We start from the raw sequence: 18,571 nt of genomic DNA on the forward strand, positions 1-18,571 counted from the left end.
GATTATTTCAGATTCAAATTTTTATGCAAAGACAATACAGCATGCGTTATGTATGCATAGTGTACTGTAAGTGGGACTTAGGCAGATAAATGTGGAATACAAATACAAATGGATTAATGAAGGATTTTACTACTTTGTCATCTAATTGGTATTTGGGAGTACTTCAGTTATATCATAGCGTGTCAGCGTGGTGTAGGAGTACTTCAGTTATATCACAGTGTGTCAGCGTGGTGTAGGAGTACTTCAGTTATATCACAGTGTGTCAGCTTGGTGTGGGAGTATTTCAGTTATATCACAGTGTGTCAGCGTGGTGTAGGAGTACTTCAGTTATATCACAGTGTGTCAGCGTGGTGTGGGAGTACTTCAGTTATATCACAGTGTGTCAGCTTGGTGTAGGAGTACTTCAGTTATATCACAGTGTGTCAGCTTGGTGTGGGAGTACTTCAGTTATATCACAGTGTGTCAGCGTGGTGTAGGAGTACTTCAGTTATATCACAGTGTGTCAGCTTGGTGTGGGAGTATTTCAGTTATATAATAGTGTGTCAGCGTGGTGTGGGGTATTTCAGTTATATCACAGTGTGTCAGCTTGGTGTGGGAGTATTTCAGTTATATAATAGTGTGTCAGCTTGGTGTGGGGTATTTCAGTTATATCATAGTGTGTCAGCTTGGTGTGGGAGTATTTCAGTTATATAATAGTGTGTCAGCTTGGTGTGGGGTATTTCAGTTATATCATAGTGTGTCAGCGTGGTGTAGGAGTACTTCAGTTATATCACAGTGTGTCAGCTTGGTGTGGGAGTATTTCAGTTATATAATAGTGTGTCAGCTTGGTGTGGGGTATTTCAGTTATATCACAGTGTGTCAGCTTGGTGTGGGGTATTTCAGTTATATCATAGTGTGTCAGCTTGGTGTGGAGTATTTCAGTTATATCACAGCGTGTCAGCTTGGTGTGGGAGTATTTCAGTTATATCATAGTGTGTCAGCTTGGTGTGGAGTATTTCAGTTATATCACAGCGTGTCAGCTTGGTGTGGGGTATTTCAGTTATATCATAGTGTGTCAGCTTGGTGTGGAGTATTTCAGTTATATCACAGCGTGTCAGCTTGGTGTGGAGTATTTCAGTTATATCACAGCGTGTCAGCTTGGTGTGGGGTATTTCAGTTATATCATAGAGTGTCAGCTTGGTGAGGGGTATTTCAGTTATATCATAGTGTGTCAGCTTGGTGTAGGAGTATTTCAGTTATATCAGAGTGTGTCAGCTTGGTGTGGGGTATTTCAGTTATATCATAGTGTGTCAGCTTGGTGTAGGAGTATTTCAGTTATATCAGAGTGTGTCAGCTTGGTGTGGGGTATTTCAGTTATATCATAGTGTGTCAGCTTGGTGTAGGAGTATTTCAGTTATATCAGAGTGTGTCAGCTTGGTGTGGGGTATTTCAGTTATATCACAGCGTGTCAGCTTGGTGTGGGGTATTTCAGTTATATCACAGTGTGTCAGGCTTGGTGTGGGGTATTTCAGTTATATCAGAGTGTGTCAGCTTGGTTTTGGGTGGTTCAGTTACAGAGGTGTTAGACATAGACATAACTTTAATACATAGTAACCCAGCAGTTTTATAAAAAATAAAAAAACATATGCATCTGAGATTTAAACTGAAGATTTTATAATTCAGGCACATCGAATAAAAAGACATAACTCAGTAAGATGCAGCAGCTGAGAAGACAGGGCCAAATGAACACATTAACCAGGGGGATGCTGGGTACCTGGTGGCTCCTCAAGCTGCTATTCCCCACATGGTAACAATGTGTGAAGACCAATTTTAGTATCCTCTCCCTCCCTCCATCACATGCTCTCACTCACTCCAACCAATCTCAGGGGACTCTTACCGGAGCATCTGGAGGTCCTGCTCTGTGTTCTCAACCTCTGCCAGCAGGGTCTTCTGTTTCAGCAACGCTCGTAGTTCCAGTCGATCCCCCATCTCACCTTCATCCCACTGTAGGAAGAAGACACACCAACATCAGCAGCTACATCAGCAGCTACATCATCAGTACATCAGCAGCTACATCAGCAGCTACATCAGCAGCTACATCAGCAGCTACATCAGCAGCTACATCATCAGTACATCAGCAGCTACATCAGCAGCTACATCAGCAGCTACATCATCAGCTACATCATCAGCTACATCATCAGTACATCAGCAGCTACATCATCAGCTACATCATCAGCTGAGCTTATGACTGACCGGCATTCCTGTCTATCAGAGTGAGATGAATTAAATCAGTACTAATTACTGACACATTTGTTACAAGGCCACATTATTTGATCAGAAAGTTTGTTGTAAAATGGACTAGTCCCGATCATACCCCATTTGTCAGACACCTCATGAGCATACAAGACTTACAACATAATAGGAAAGATTTTCATCATGTTACTACATATTACTACACCCAGGTACATCATTGAGCACTTTGGAACCGATTACTTGAGTCGACCTAATTTCTGTGAACACATAATCTCATAATCGGGTCATTCTACAGAAAATGACAAACTGTCACTGAGTAAAAATGCTATTATCTTGTTTTTGTGAAAACAAATTTCACTTCTATACTGAACTGCACCCCAAGTAACATTGCATGAAAAGTTGTCATTTAAATATCTGGGTAATTTTGTCAAAGTTTCTAAAATTGAACATTACCTTGTCTGGAAAAAATGAAATTTGAGGATAAAAAAACAAAGCAGATGACAATAAAACCGATTGCCCAAACGCATCACGGCAACGGCCATGGTAACCTGATGCACGTGAGTTCCGCGCAAATTGAAATGCAAATGCGTTTCCCCATTTCTTGCCCTATAAAAATCCACCCAGATCGGATAACATTCATTTTGTTATTGAATTGCTACCGCATGCCAAGATTGACAAGAATTCAGCGACACGAAGCACTTGGACGATTGCAAGCTGGACAAACAGCCCGGGAAGTAGCCAATGCATTTCAAGTCCACGTAAGGACCATATACACGCTCAAGCAATGGTACCAGACGACCAGCACTACAGATGACCGACCACGTAGTAGTAGACCAAGGGTCACCATCCGACATCAGGATCGTCAGATTGTGCGACAGCATCTTCAAGATCACTTTGTTACTGCTGCGGAAACTGCTCGACAGACCATGGGGACACACCAGTGACACGTGAATGCGGTCACCATGCGTCTACGATTGACGAGCAGACATCTCCACTGTCACAGGCCACACTGAGGACCCATTCTGACACCATGTCATCGCAGGGAACGTCTTCAGTGGACAACACAGCACCAGCAGTGGAGAAGAGTCCTCTTCTCAGATGAGAGCCGTTACTGTATCTCAACAGCAGATGGCAGAGAGAGAGTCTGGCGACGCCAAGGGGAACATAATTCGGATGCTTGTGTTGTTGAGAGAGACTGGTGGGGTGGTCCGAGCATCATGGTGTGGGGTGGAACTGGTCTTGCTTAGAGGGTCAGCCCTGTGGTCTTCCAGAACATCGGTCCAGGGAGAGGCAAAGGTGTCACAGCAGCTCGGTACATTGATCAAGTCTTGAGACCACACGTCATACCTCATTTGGCACGTCAACGCAACCACGAGTATCAGCATGATAACGCCCATGCCCACACTGCGAGTGCAACAAGAGACTTCCTCCAGTAGAATGGCATCAGAACCATGCAGTGGCCTGCCTTCAGTCCCGATTTAAATCCCACTGAGCACCTGTGGGACGAGATTCCAAGACGGCTGAATGACGTCCGACCAAGGCCAACAACTGCAGCTGAACTGCGTCAGGCATTCCTCAGAGTGTGGGCTCAAGTGCCTATGGCCTTCATCAACCGCCTCATCCATTCCATTTTGCATGGCAGTTATCAATGCACATGGCGAGCACACGAGATACTGATTTGTGATGCCATTTTCTCAGAGACTAGTGTTGTGTTTCACTTTAAGAACATTTGACACTTTAATTTCAACCTTGATGATCAGTTTTGCCAAGTTTCATATTTTTAATATGTCTCAAAGTATGTTTACAGTGTTTGGACAAATAAGGTTTCTCATATATCTATCCATGGTCATGTTTCTGTTGCGGTTCAGTATGTTTCAACACTATCAGTAGGATATATCAAATCATGAAAACACGTTTTCTGCTTGTTGATTCTGCTTCTTATTTTGGATGTTGATTGTTCAAAGTTCATTTTACTTTAAACATGTTTTTACTTTATATAAGACAAAACACTTTAGAAATATATATATTATTTAATTTGTGAAGTATTCACTTTGGTGTACCCTTTGGTTTTGAGTATACATGTATAATCAATCTCTAAATCAGCAAACTTTAAACAACCAGACTGACACTTACAGTAGAACTAATTCTGACATTAATGCTTAATTAAGATTTTTGTGGTAATGACATTTGAAGTTGATTTCTTGTTTTCATCACATTTTTCATACATTGATATCGTGCAAACTTTGCTTCTGGGTATATTTTTATAAATGTTAATTAACATAGGTAATAATAATTATGGCAAAACAAATTAATTCATAAACTCAATTTGTGATGATGGGTAGAATCAACCAATCTTATTCCTGCTGTAGAGGTGATGTTGAAAGTGTCCATCTCTCTGCAATGTGACAAAGTCAACTATCTGCAAACCTGATATGTTTGTGACAAATTCAGATATCTCTGACAATATGTACACATGTAAACTGAGAAAACTCAATATTCTTGCAGCTGAATTGAGAATTTACAAATTTACCTTGTTTCCATGATCAAATGATTCATCTGTTGAATATATACAGGTATAAAATGAAACAATATATAAACCTATTGTATCCAAGTAGATCAATTATTTTACCCTTACCTTCTACCTTCAAATGAGACAAATGGGGTATCTGACAAATTGGGTATCTGACAACTGGGGTATCTGACAATTAGGGTATCTAACAAATGGGGTATCTGAGAAATAAGGTTTCTGACAAATAAGGTATCTGACAAATTGGGTATCTGACAACTGGGGTATCTAACAATTAGGGTATCTAACAAATGGGGTATCTGAGAAATAAGGTTTCTGACAAATAAGGTATCTGACAAATTGGGTATCTGACAAATGGGGTATCTAACAATTAGGGTATCTAACAAATGGGGTATCTGACAACCGGGTACCTGACAGCTGGGGTATCTGACAACTGGAGTGTCTGACAACTGGGGTATCTGACAACTGGGGTATCTGACAACTGGGGTATCTGACAACTGGGGTATCTGACAACTGGGGTATCTAACAAATGGGGTATCTGACAACCGGGTACCTGACAGCTGGGGTATCTGACAACTGGAGTGTCTGACAACTGGGGTATCTGACAACTGGGGTATCTGACAACTGGGGTATCTGACAACTGGGGTATCTGACAACTGGGGTATCTAACAAATGGGGTATCTGACAACCGGGTACCTGACAGCTGGGGTATCTGACAACTGGGGTATCTGACAACTGGGGTATCTGACAAATGAGGTATCTGACAATTAGGGTATCTAACAATTAGGGTATCTGACAAATGGGGTATCTGACAAATGGGGTATCTGACAAATGGGGTATCTGACAAATGAGGTATCTGACAAATGGGGTATCTGACAAATGAGGTATCTGACAATTAGGGTATCTGACAACTGGGGTATCTAACAAATGGGGTATCTGACAAATGGGGTATCTGACAACTGGGGTATCTAACAATTAGGGTATCTGACAAATGGGGTATCTGACAAATGGGGTATCTGACAAATGGGGTATCTAACAATTAGGGTATCTAACAATTAGGGTATCTAACAAATGGGGTATCTAACAATTAGGGTATCTAACAAATGGGGTATCTGACAAATGGGGTATCTAACAAATGGGGTATCTGACAAATGGGGTATCTAACAATTAGGGTATCTGACAAATGGGGTATCTGACAAATGGGGTATCTGACAAATGAGGTATCTGACAATTAGGGTATCTAACAATTAGGGTATCTGACAAATGGGGTATCTGACAAATGGGGTATCTGACAAATGGGGTATCTGACAAATGAGGTATCTGACAAATGAGGTATCTGACAAATGGGGTATCTGACAAATGAGGTATCTGACAATTAGGGTATCTGACAAATGGGGTATCTGACAAATGGGGTATCTGACAAATGGGGTATCTGACAAATGAGGTATCTGACAATTAGGGTATCTGACAAATGGGGTATCTGACAAATGGGGTATCTAACAAATGGGGTATCTGACAAATGGGGTATCTGACAAATGGGGTATCTAACAATTAGGGTATCTGACAAATGGGGTATCTGACAAATGGGGTATCTGACAAATGAGGTATCTGACAATTAGGGTATCTAACAATTAGGGTATCTGACAAATGGGGTATCTGACAAATGGGGTATCTGACAAATGAGGTATCTGACAATTAGGGTATCTAACAATTAGGGTATCTGACAAATGGGGTATCTGACAAATGGGGTATCTGACAAATGGGGTATCTGACAAATGGGGTATCTAACAATTAGGGTATCTGACAAATGAGGTATCTGACAACTGTGGTATCTGACAAATGGGGTATCTAACAATTAGGGCATCTAACAAATGGGGTATCTAACAATTAGGGTATCTAACAAATGGGGTATCTAACAATTAGGGTATCTAACAATTAGGGTATCTAACAATTAGGATATCTAACAAATGGGGTATCTAACAATTAGGATATCTAACAATTAGGGTATCTAACAATTAGGATATCTAACAAATGGGGTATCTAACAATTAGGATATCTAACAATTAGGGTATCTAACAATTAGGATATCTAACAAATGGGGTATCTAACAAATGTGGTATCTGACAAATGGGGTATCTGACAACTGTGGTATCTGACAAATGGGGTATCTAACAATTAGGGCATCTAACAAATGGGGTATCTAACAATTAGGGTATCTGACAAATGGGGTATCTAACAATTAGGGTATCTAACAAATGGGGTATCTAACAATTAGGGTATCTGACAAATGGGGTATCTGACAAATGGGGTATCTGACAAATGGGGTATCTGACAACTGTGGTATCTGACAAATGGGGTATCTAACAATTAGGGCATCTAACAAATGGGGTATCTAACAATTAGGGTATCTGACAAATGGGGTATCTAACAATTAGGGTATCTGACAAATGGGGTATCTGACAAATGGGGTATCTGACAAATGGGGTATCTAACAATTAGGGTATCTAACAAATGGGGTATCTGACAAATGGGGTATCTGACAAATGGGGTATCTGACAAATGAGGTATCTGACAAAGAGTCGGGTACCTGGCAGACCCTGGCATGGACGATGTCCTCCAGATATGTACAGAAGCCCTCTGTCAGCCACTCCTCCGTCCAGTCTTGTGGACCAATCAGTAGGCCGAACCAGGAGTGGCAGATCTCGTGGGCCACGCGGACACACATGGAGTTGTCTCCCACCAGTGCGGACTGGGACAGCGCCAACAGGCTGGGACTGGAAACCAACATTGACAAGAATGAAATACTCATATCCTCCGCCAATACCAATATCATCAGTCTTAGTCAAAGTCGTTGCCATGGAAACTCGAAAAATAGTTTTTTGGGAAAATCCCAAACTATCAAAAGGCACCAGTTCACCACTAGACCTGTCTATGTGCCTAGTTTGATTAAATATGTCACATGTTTTTTTTAGTTCTGCTCCGGAAACGAAACGTGATGGGCAGACAAAAGGACAGACAGACAGCCTCCATTCCTATATCCCCCTTCCACTTCGCGGTGGGGAATAATATATCACATCGAAAGTTACGTATTAGTTAGATTATAAAAACAACTCCAAACACTTTAAAACAAAAGAATCAGCGGCATGGCACTTATCTTGAATCAAGACTATAATTTTGAAGGGATGTTAGAAAGAATGTAATCAAATTTATCATCCCAAACTGGCTTCTCCAGGAGAAATTGCTTGTGTGAGATGAAGTGATATCTCCTTGGAGATATCCCCACAATGTCATTGCATCACGATGCATGGCAGACTATTGATATATAGTACCCCACCTTACTTCTTTGATAACAAATATATCAACACTGAATGTTGTACAAAACTCTGCAGGAAGCCAAGGTATTTTAAACATTGACCTATAGGTGTTGACATAAATTATATAAAAAGACACTCGGTTGAAATTATGTATGTTTGTTTGCTTGTTGTTTAACGCCGCACACAACAATATTCCAGCTACATGAAGGCAGTTAGTAAATAATGTGAAGTCTGCACAAGTCAATCAAGTGATTGACATCATGAGCATCGATCCATGCAATTGGGATACAAAGACATGCATCAACCACGTCAGTGAGCCTGACCTTCCGATCCTGTTAGTCATCCCTCTTACCACATGATTCTCTATGGATTCATCTGCATATTGATAATGAAAGTAAATATCCCAAACAGGCACAACATGGTTTCTGAAGCACAGGACACAGTCACCTACCAGGCCTACTTCGAATCAGCTCTATGTTACAGGCCTACTTCCAATCAGCTCTATGTTACAGGCCTACTTCCAATCAGCTCTATGTTACAGGTCTACTTCGAATCAGCTCTATGTTACTGGCCTACCAGGCCTACTTCCATTCAGCTCTATGTTACAGGTCTACCAGGCCTACTTCCAATCAGCTCTATGTTACAGGTCTACCAGGCCTACTTCCGATAAGCTATATGTTACAGGCCCACCAGGCCTACTTCCATTCAGTTGTATGTTACAGGCCTACCAGGCCTACTTCCAATCAGCTCTATGTTACAGGCCTACCAGGCCTACTTCCAATAAGCTATATGTTACAGGCCCACCAGGCCTACTTCCAATAAGCTCTATGTTACAGGCCTACTTCCAATCAGCTCTGTGTTAAAGGTCTACTTCCAATCAGCTCTATGTTACAGGCCTACTTCCAATCAGCTCTATGTTACAGGCCTACTTCCAATCAGCTCTATGTTACAGGCCTACTTCCAATCAGCTCTATGTTACAGGCCTACTTCCAGTCAGCTCTATGTTACAGGCCTACTTCCAATCAGCTCTATGTTACAGGCCAACCAGGCCTACTTCCAATCAGCTCTATGTTACAGGCCTACTTCCAATCAGCTCTATGTTACAGGCCTACTTCCAGTCAGCTCTATGTTACAGGCCTACTTCCAATCAGCTCTATGTTACAGGCCTACTTCCAATCAGCTCTGTGTTACCTTCAGAGAAATCCCCAGCATCAGTGAAAGAGAGGGTGGAGGTTATAAGGGTCAAAAGGATTTATTTTTCAATTAGCTGTGTAATGTTGTCTGTTTGATGTTCTCCTCAAAAACATTCTTACAGTAGCAGCATTCATAAAAAGTACCACAATATGTGGGTGAGCAAGTACAGAGATGTTCCCTATTTACGTCCGTGGCCATGAGTGAAGTAGACGTGAAGAGTGAAAAAAACAGAACTTCTTATAACCAATATGGCCCATACTATTTGATGTTTCAGATCAATAACTGTGATTAACTTTTTATTTTGTTTTTTCTTTCCAATTTTATATAAAACGTAACTTTCAAAAGTTTCAAAAAATGTTTTGACTTCCTCAATTTTGTGGTTTCTGAGAAACCGATTCTTAAAGACTTTCAAGATTCAAATAAATACTTTTTCTTGAAATTTTTTTTTTAAATTACTGGAATAAACATGTCTGAGTCCTATTGCACCAAAACACATTGTACCACAATTTCAGCTGCCTAGGCAATGTGGTTTCCGACAACGCTTCGAGAGAGAGAGAGTCACGGTCTTTATCACAGCTAAATGAAACTCAAAAATGATGCAAGTTACCACTTTGGTGAAACCCATACACACAGGAATGGTATTGACAGATCACAGTCATGTATATTTGGGATTCAAACCCAGGATCAGCACATCCTGGTGGTTTCTGTGTCTCAGACCACTGGTTCCTGTACTTTGTTTGTTTGTTTGTTTGTTTGTTTGTTTGTTTTACAATGTAGAGTATATATGATGATTATATTTAAATCTGAAGTTATCTGTTGTCATAGTTTCGATACCAGACTTTCAATGATTACAGATTCCCCTATTGTATGAAGGATTTCTCTAAGAACCTATATCCAACTCTTTACCGTTTGTTTATTTGTTTGTTGTTTAGCGCCACACTCAGCAATATTCCAGCTATATGATGGCTGTCTGGACCAGGCAATCCAGTGATTGACATCATAAGCATCGCAATTGGGATGCGATGATATGCATCAACCAAGTCAGCGAGTCTGACCACTAAATCCCATTATTTGCCTGTTAACACAAGCATTGGTTGTTGAAGACTAATTCTACCTACTATAACATGAAAGATGAAACCTACCTGGCCATGCCAAGACTGTCAAAACAACAGGGGACAATGAGGATGTCGAGCCTCTGGAAGGGGTGGGGGCCGAGAATGGAGTACACTTCTCCCAGGCACTGAGGGAGGTACACCGCCAGCTCCCGCTGAACAAGGGGGGCCAGGCACTCAGAGACAAACACACGGCACGGTACAGCCGGCCCCGGGGCGTAGTTCACGATACATGCTGAGCCATGACTGGAACATGGTAGCTGGCTGGAGAAGAGCAGAACACATTGCTAGAAGGATATAATTTTATGTAAATTTTTGTGATGTAAATGGATGCTTTCTAATTATTTCTGTAATGATATTTATATGATGACTGCAACAATGATAGTTGGGCCAAAAGGTCTACACAGGCGTTGTTTCTCATACATTGTCATTTTTCTGTCAACATTTTTTCCTTGACAGTTTTACAATCACCTGAAACAAGTAAATTATAACATTCAAATACCAAACTGATGGCAGTTGTTTTCTTTTCCAAAACAATTAAAATCCTGTGCTGGTTAAAACTTCATTGTTTGTGACAGATAAACAGGACAAGAAATTTGAATTACATTATAATATTAAGAAAATTACAAATGTAGAATATGATGAATTAAAAAAAGTCTTAAACACCACAGCCATAGAAGACCATGAAGACAACAGGGAACTCTCCGGGCTGGGAAGACATAGGAGACAAAAGGAGTCTCTCCGGGCTGGGAAGACATAGGAGACAAAAGAAGTCTCTCCGGGCTGGGAAGACATAGGAGACAAAAGGAGTCTCTCCGGGCTGGGAAGACATAGGAGACAAAAGGAGTCTCTCCGGGCTGGGAAGACATAGGAGACAAAAGGAGCCTCTCTGAGCTGGGAAGACATAGGAGACAAAAGGAGTCTCTCAGGGCAGGGAAGACATAGGAGACAAAAGGAGTCTCTCAGGGCAGGGAAGACACAGAAGACAACAGGGAGCTCTCAGGGCAGGGAAGACACAGAAGACAACAGGGTGCTCTCAGGGCAGGGAAGACACAGAAGACAACAGGGAGCTCTCAGGGCAGGGAATACACAGAAGACAACAGGGAGCTCTCAGGGCAGGGAAAACACAGAAGACAACAGGGAACACTCCAGGCAGGGAAGACATAGGAGACAAAAGGAGTCTCTCAGGGCAGGGAAGACATAGGAGACAACAGGGAACATTCTGGGCAGGGAAGACACAGAAGACAAAAGGGACCTCTCAGGGCAGGCAGGGAAGACACAGAAGACAACAGGAGGCTCTCAGGGCAGGGAAGACAACAGAAGTCTCTCAGGGCTGGAAAGACATAGAAGACAACAGGGAGCTCTCAGGGCAGGGAAGACAACAGAAGTCTCTCAGGGCAGGGAAGACACAGAAGACAACAGGGAGCTCTCAGGGCAGGGAAGACAACAGAAGTCTCTCAGGACAGGGAAGACACAGAAGACAACAGGGAGCTCTCAGGGCAGGGAAGACAACAGAAGTCTCTCAGGGCTGGGAATACACAGAAGACAACAGGGAGCTCTCAGGGCAGGGAAGACAACAGAAGTCGCTCAGGGCTGGGAAGACACAGAAGACAACAGGGAGCTCTCAGGGCAGGGAAGACAACAGAAGTCGCTCAGGGCTGGGAAGACACAGAAGACAACAGGGAGCTCTCAGGGCAGGGAAGACACAGAAAACAACAGGGAACACTCCGGGCAGGGAAGACATAAGAGACAAAAGGAGTCTCTCAGGGCAGGGAAGACACAGAAGACAACAGGAGGCTCTCAAGGCAGGGAAGACACAGAAGACAACAGGAGGCTCTAAGGGCAGGGAAGACACAGAAGACAACAGGGAGCTCTCAGGGCAGGGAAGACACAGAAGACAGCAGGTGGCTCTCAGGGCAGGGCAGACACAGAAGACAACAGGGAGCTCTCAGGGCAGGGAAGACAACAGAAGACAAAAGGGAGCTCTCATGGCAGGGAAGACACAGAAGACAGAAGGTGGCTCTCAGGGCAGGGAAGACACAGAAGACAACAGGGAGCTCTCAGGGCAGGGAAGACAACAGAAGACAAAAGGGAGCTCTCAGGGCAGGGAAGACACAGAAGACAGCAGGTGGCTCTCAGGGCAGGGAAGACAACAGTAGACAACAGGGAGCTCTCAGGGCAGGGAAGACAACAGAAGACAGCAGGTGGCTCTCAGGGCAGGGAAGACACAGAAGACAACAGGGAGCTCTCAGGGCAGGAAAGACACAGAAGACAGCAGGGAGCTCTCAGGGCAGGGAAGACATAGGAGACAAAAGGAGTCTCTCAGGGCAGGGAAGACACAGAAGACAACAGGAAACAGTCAGGGCAGGGAAGACACAGGAGACAACAGAGAACACTCAGGGCAGGGAAGACACAGAAGACAGCAGGGAGCTCTTGGGGAAGGGAAGACACAGAAGACAACAGGGAACACTCAGGGCAGGGAAGACACAGAAGACAGCAGGGGGCTCTTGGGGCAGGGAAGACACACGAGACAACAGGGAACACTCAGGGCAGGGAAGACATAGGAGACAAGAGGAGTCTCTCAGGGCAGGGAAGACACAGAAGACAACAGGAGGCTCTCAGGGCAGGGAAGACATAGGAGACAAAAGGAGTCTCTCAGGGCAGGGAAGACACAGAAGACAACAGGAGGCTCTAAGGGCAGGGAAGACAACAGAAGACAACAGGAGGCTCTCAGGGCAGGGAAGACACAGGAGACAACAGGGAACACTCAGGGCAGGGAAGACATAGGAGACAAAAGGAGTCTCTCAGGGCAGGGAAGACACAGAAGACAACAGGAGGCTCTCAGGGCAGGGAAGACACAGGAGACAACAGGGAACACTCAGGGCAGGGAAGACATAGGAGACAAGAGGAGTCTCTCAGGGCAGGGAAGACACAGAAGACAACAGGAGGCTCTCAGGGCAGGGAAGACATAGGAGACAAAAGGAGTCTTTCAGGGCAGGGAAGACACAGGAGACAACAGGGAGCTCTCAAGGCAGGGAAGACACAGAAGACAAGAGCGAACTCTCCTGCCAGGTTAAAGTGTCAGTACTTTGACTTGGGAGTATCTGGCTCCAGCACGACATCCACCTGTGTCCACGTCCCGACTGCTATAGCTAGTGTGGAGGTGGGCATTGGCATTGTACTGTAGTAATAGTAGGTCTTCCATCCTAAAACATCACCATGACAACCACATCAATGATCTTATCTTTACTCTCTTTTGCATATTGACATGTGATATTCAACAAACTTGACAGTTCATATACTGGTCACATTCAACTCAACGTTCCAGAAAGTAGTCCCAGTTGCCAATACACAAATGTATTCTTGGAAAATGTGTGCAGAAAGCATGCTAAGGTGGAATGTTACCATGCATTACAATGTAACATTAGAGAATGAGAAATTGTTGCTTTGTAACTAGAGTCAACATGGTGACAAAATACATGACAGTAGCACACAAATGGCAAGTTATAAGCATGTTTACAACTGGGAACTCACCACACTGATAGTATATTGAACTCACCATGTAACTGACGGTGTACAGGACTCACCCTGGGACACTGATATGTACAAAACTCACCCTGGGATACTGATGGTGTACAGTACTTACCCTGGGACACTGATGCTGTACAGGACTCACCCTGGGACACTGATGGGGTACAGGACTTACTCTTGGACACTGATGGGGTACAGGACTCGCCCTGGGACACTGATTGGGGACAGGACTCGCCCTGGGACACTGATTTGGTACAGGACTCACCCTGGGACACTGATGCTGTACAGGACTCACCCTGGGACATTGATGGTGTTCAGGACTCACCCTGGGACACTGATGGTGTACGGGACTCACCCTGGGACACTGATGGTGTACAGGACTCACCCTGGGACACTGATGGGGGAAAGGACTCACCCTGGGACACTGATGGTGTATGGGACTCTCCCTGGGACACTGATGGGGGAAAGGACTCACCCTGGGACACTGATGTGTACAGTACTCACCCTGGGACACTGATGGTGTACAGTACTCACTCTGGGACAATGATGGTGTACAGGACTCACCCTGATTGTGTATGGAACTCCCCCTGGGACACTGATGGTGTACAGGACTCAACCTGGGACACTGATGGTGTACAGGACTCACCCTTGGACACTGATGGTGTACGGGACTTACCCTGATGGTGTACAGGACTTACCCTGATGGTGTACAGGACTCACCCTGGTACACTGATGGGGTACAGAACTTTCCATGGGACACTGATGGTGTATAGGACTTACCCTAGGACACTGATGATGTATAGGACCTACCCTGGGACACTGATGCTGTACAGGACTCACCCTGATTGGGTACAGGACTCTCCCTTGAACACTGATGGGATACAGGACTTACCCTGGGACACTGAGGGGTACAGGACTCACCCTTTGACACTGATGGGATACAGGACTTACCCTGGGAAACTGGTGGGGTGCAGGACTCACTCTTGGACACTGATGGGGTACAGGACTCGCCCTGGGACACTGATTGGGGACAGGACTCACCCTGGGACACTGATTGGGGACAGGACTCACCCTGGGACACTGAGGGGGTACAGGACTTACTCTTGGACACTGATGGGGTACAGGACTCGCCCTGGGACACTGATTGGGGACAGGACTCGCCCTGGGACACTGATTTGGTACAGGACTCACCCTGGGACACTGAGGGGTACAGGACTCACCCTGGGACACTGACGGTGTACAGGACTTGTCTCCAGTCATCAGTACCGTCAGCCTCTCCTGAACAGTGACCCAAGCCTGCCAGGTGGCCATGGCGACCGGAGCATCCTGACTGGGGAACCAGGAGCGGTTGTTGAGCCAGTGACCAACAGTGAACACACACTCCCTGGAAACAGTCAGGACATGTAACTGTACTTTAGCTTGCTATGTTAAACAGGACCCATAGAAATCTGTTCTATTTTGACTGCGTGTAAGATGCATATATTCAAACTTGATCATATTAAAGAAATAGAAAAAAGATTGAGAAATATAGTTTAAGGAATCATTTTCTATCATTTGGATCAGATATTCACCCAGGCCAAAAGAAAAAGTTGAGAAATGGGTTTCTTTATAACAGATTCAGACTGTTTGTTTTGGGGCTCCCTTGAACAATGTTGATAAACATTAGTGTCTGAATATCATTGAACATGTGTGAAAGAGAAAGGAAAGAAAGTTTGCGTCAAACACATCATGTGTTTCTTAACCAAATATCTTGTCAATAAAATAAAACAGTTGATGTGTTTACAGCAGCTGTCATGGTTCTGTAGTCCCGTATTCTCAGGTCCCCCAACTCCAGGATACGAGGGGTGACTGTAACACTCTGGGCCTAACTTCGAAGGATGTATTGGCTTTGGTAATCTGGACATCCTACTGGTGGACTACCTCCCCAAAGGTCAGACCATTAATGGCCAATATTAAGGATAAACATCATGGAAAACTCACTAAAGGTGTACTGTTCCAACCAACTCCATAACACAGTCATAGGATCAGAACTTTTCAGTCACCCCTAGGACCATATGGGAACGATTTGATTTGAGTCATGACAACTCAAAGACAGCCTTGAACACAAGGCAGCAAGTTGAAGGATATAAGAATAACATAATGTGGTTAATATATGCAAACATTTTACACCCATGGCTAAAGGCAAGCCTACTGACACCCAGTTACCCAGACTGCACTGCCTACTTTCCATCTTGATCCAGAGTCCACTTGAGTGACGGCCCTCCCACTGTGCTGTACTGTATCCTTACAGCTCTCGTCACACCTTCCCTGCTACGTTGTGTGTCTGTGTGTATCTCACCTTCACCCTGGACACACGTGTGACGTGCAGCATCCTGTTTATCTCTGTATTCACTGCAAGTCTTTCTACAACTCACACCCCCAGGGGCCACACCCTCTCCACCAGAATCTAGTGACCCCGACTTCATGTCAGCATCTCCGGCTATAGTCTGTGATTCACTTTTATCATCATCACCTTCAAAAACCTCACCATGAACCTGGTGGAGCCTGCTCTCACCAGACCCAGTCGGAGACTGAACATCCTCACCCTTCCCCCCTCCTCCCCCGAGTCTGATGCTGTGTTTACAGACAGAGACCTGGAGGGGGTTGGTTTGACAGTGCATGTAACACTGCATATAAACACCGGATGCACTTTCTACATCTCCTCGTTTGGCAAAGGACAGCTTTCTTTCCAGATCAGGTGACAGTATCAGCTCCTCAGCACAGCTCACATCAAGGTCATAAGCATCTAATATCATCCTGACTGCATCCTGGCAAGGATTGGGAATATGTAGTGAATTTTGAGTTTCTGTTTTATCTGGAATAGAAAAGGATTGAAGTACCTCTTGATCGGAGCATCGAGCTAATGCATTTCCACTTTGTATGCTTGATGTAGCTGGAACAATGACAGAATCATCATTATATATATTCATGTTCCCTGTCTTTGAGAAATCTTCACTCTCTCTACGTTCATGCTCACACAAATCATTCAGTGCAGGATCGTGTACAGTGGATGTACTTGGATCAGTGTTTGCTTGGTGGACTTTGGAATGGCTTTTACAGGTTGTTTCCACAGGGTTTGGTTTGGTATCAGTTTGTGATACAGTCTCACAGTCTAGTTTACTGTTCTCATGGTGATAAAATAGAGTGATGTCACCTGTCAACCTTCTAGATTCAAGATCACACTTGAGATGGAGGAGAAAGTGAGACACCCTGACATCATGTATGTTGGCTGACAAGGGCAGGTCAAGCTCATGACCACTATCGTCTTCTGCACGTTCAGACATTTCTTGTACTACCTAGCTCACTTTATCTCTGGTGTGCACACTAAAAGGGCATATCATCAGAAACTGCATCCATATCTTGTTAAGTTAATCAATCGAAAACCTAAGACATTCAACCATATGAAAATTCCAATATTGGTAAAATAATTCCGTTTATTCATAAATCATGAATTCATATTAGTCTAACTGTAACTTTCGCTTCTTGTGAAAGGTGTGCTGGGTTTCATAGCGCTATGACAGTTGTCGCATATTTTGCTAATCCTTCCTTATTCCCTATTCAAGTGGCCTGGTGTTTTCTGTAATGGGTAATAACACCATGCGAATTGAGATTGTCAACAACGTTTAGCTTTCATCACACTGTTTACAATCATTCACAATAAATTAGAGTTAGCTGCCCTTCAATTGTACTTTTTTTAACATACATATGTATATGTGTCACAAACGTTATTCGAACAACATAGGCACTTATTTATAGAAGCATTCGTAAAATATTACATTGTCTTCGCCCAAGACAGTGTCCGACAGTTTAATGATTTTGTATTAAAACGGTATACACACAGTGATAATTTTAAGGATGAATAGCTATATAAAAGCTTGAGTCAGTTGACTAATAAAACAAGATTATAATCATACTTTTTATATATAAAACGCAACATGAGTATCAATATGATATCAAGTAGCTAGTACAGCTGCTCAAAAAGATTTTATTCCCTAAGTCACTACAGATTTGTAGATTTGCGTTGGGATGGTTTACCCATTATTTGGGTCCATTTTCTCCAAAATGTCGATCCATTTACTCCAAAATTTGGGACCATTTTCAGTTAAACTTGGGGCATTTCCCCCAAATTGTCTGGGGCCATTTTCTCCTTCATCCGAATTTTTTTTATAATATATAGCAAAACAGCCTCTACCCGGCAGTGACAGCAGGCAAGTAAACATTAAGAACATAATAAGTCAATAATATCATCTGGCAAGTCATAATATTCCACTAAAATCAATATCGAAAAAGGTAAATTGTCCCCAAACCTGCTCGAAAAAAATACTTACATTTCACATTGTTGAGAAAAAAATGCCTGCCACAATAATTAAATTGTTGCAAAGTGTTTTTCAGGCTCTTATTTTTCAATAAATACTGTCTGGTTTTGTAGCTGTAAGATATCTAATCTGGACACAAGATACCAGCATTTTATTCGACAGCCTGGGGCATAATTATTTTTTCGAGTATTTTTGTAGACAATTTATGTTTTTCGATTAGCCCCAAACGCCCAGCCCCCAGCCCCCAGTTCCCCAACCCCCAGCCCCGCAGCCCCCGCAGCCCCCTCCACCCCACCACTCCACCCC

At 43.6% G+C, this 18,571-nt stretch overlaps 1 protein-coding gene across 1 annotated transcript in view; it reads right to left on the bottom strand.

Moving 5' to 3' along the window:
* LOC139479887 (aminopeptidase O-like) overlaps nucleotides 1-17,233 on the bottom strand; it is a 107,114-nt gene extending 89,881 nt beyond the window's left edge. The window contains exons 1-6 of the mRNA XM_071262806.1: nucleotides 16,134-17,233; nucleotides 15,131-15,294; nucleotides 13,468-13,585; nucleotides 10,410-10,643; nucleotides 7,347-7,533; nucleotides 1,877-1,983 (exon numbers count right to left, since the gene is read on the bottom strand). Of these exons, the coding sequence (XP_071118907.1) occupies nucleotides 1,877-1,983; nucleotides 7,347-7,533; nucleotides 10,410-10,643; nucleotides 13,468-13,585; nucleotides 15,131-15,294; nucleotides 16,134-17,233 (1,910 nt within the window). The remainder of the gene's footprint in view (nucleotides 1-1,876; nucleotides 1,984-7,346; nucleotides 7,534-10,409; nucleotides 10,644-13,467; nucleotides 13,586-15,130; nucleotides 15,295-16,133) is intronic.
* Between the last annotated feature and the right edge of the window lie 1,338 nt (nucleotides 17,234-18,571).

The sequence above is a fragment of the Haliotis cracherodii genome, unplaced genomic scaffold, assembly GCF_022045235.1.
Source record: "Haliotis cracherodii isolate W230 unplaced genomic scaffold, xgHalCrac1.p SCAF_4, whole genome shotgun sequence".
NCBI lineage: Eukaryota > Metazoa > Mollusca > Gastropoda > Lepetellida > Haliotidae > Haliotis > Haliotis cracherodii.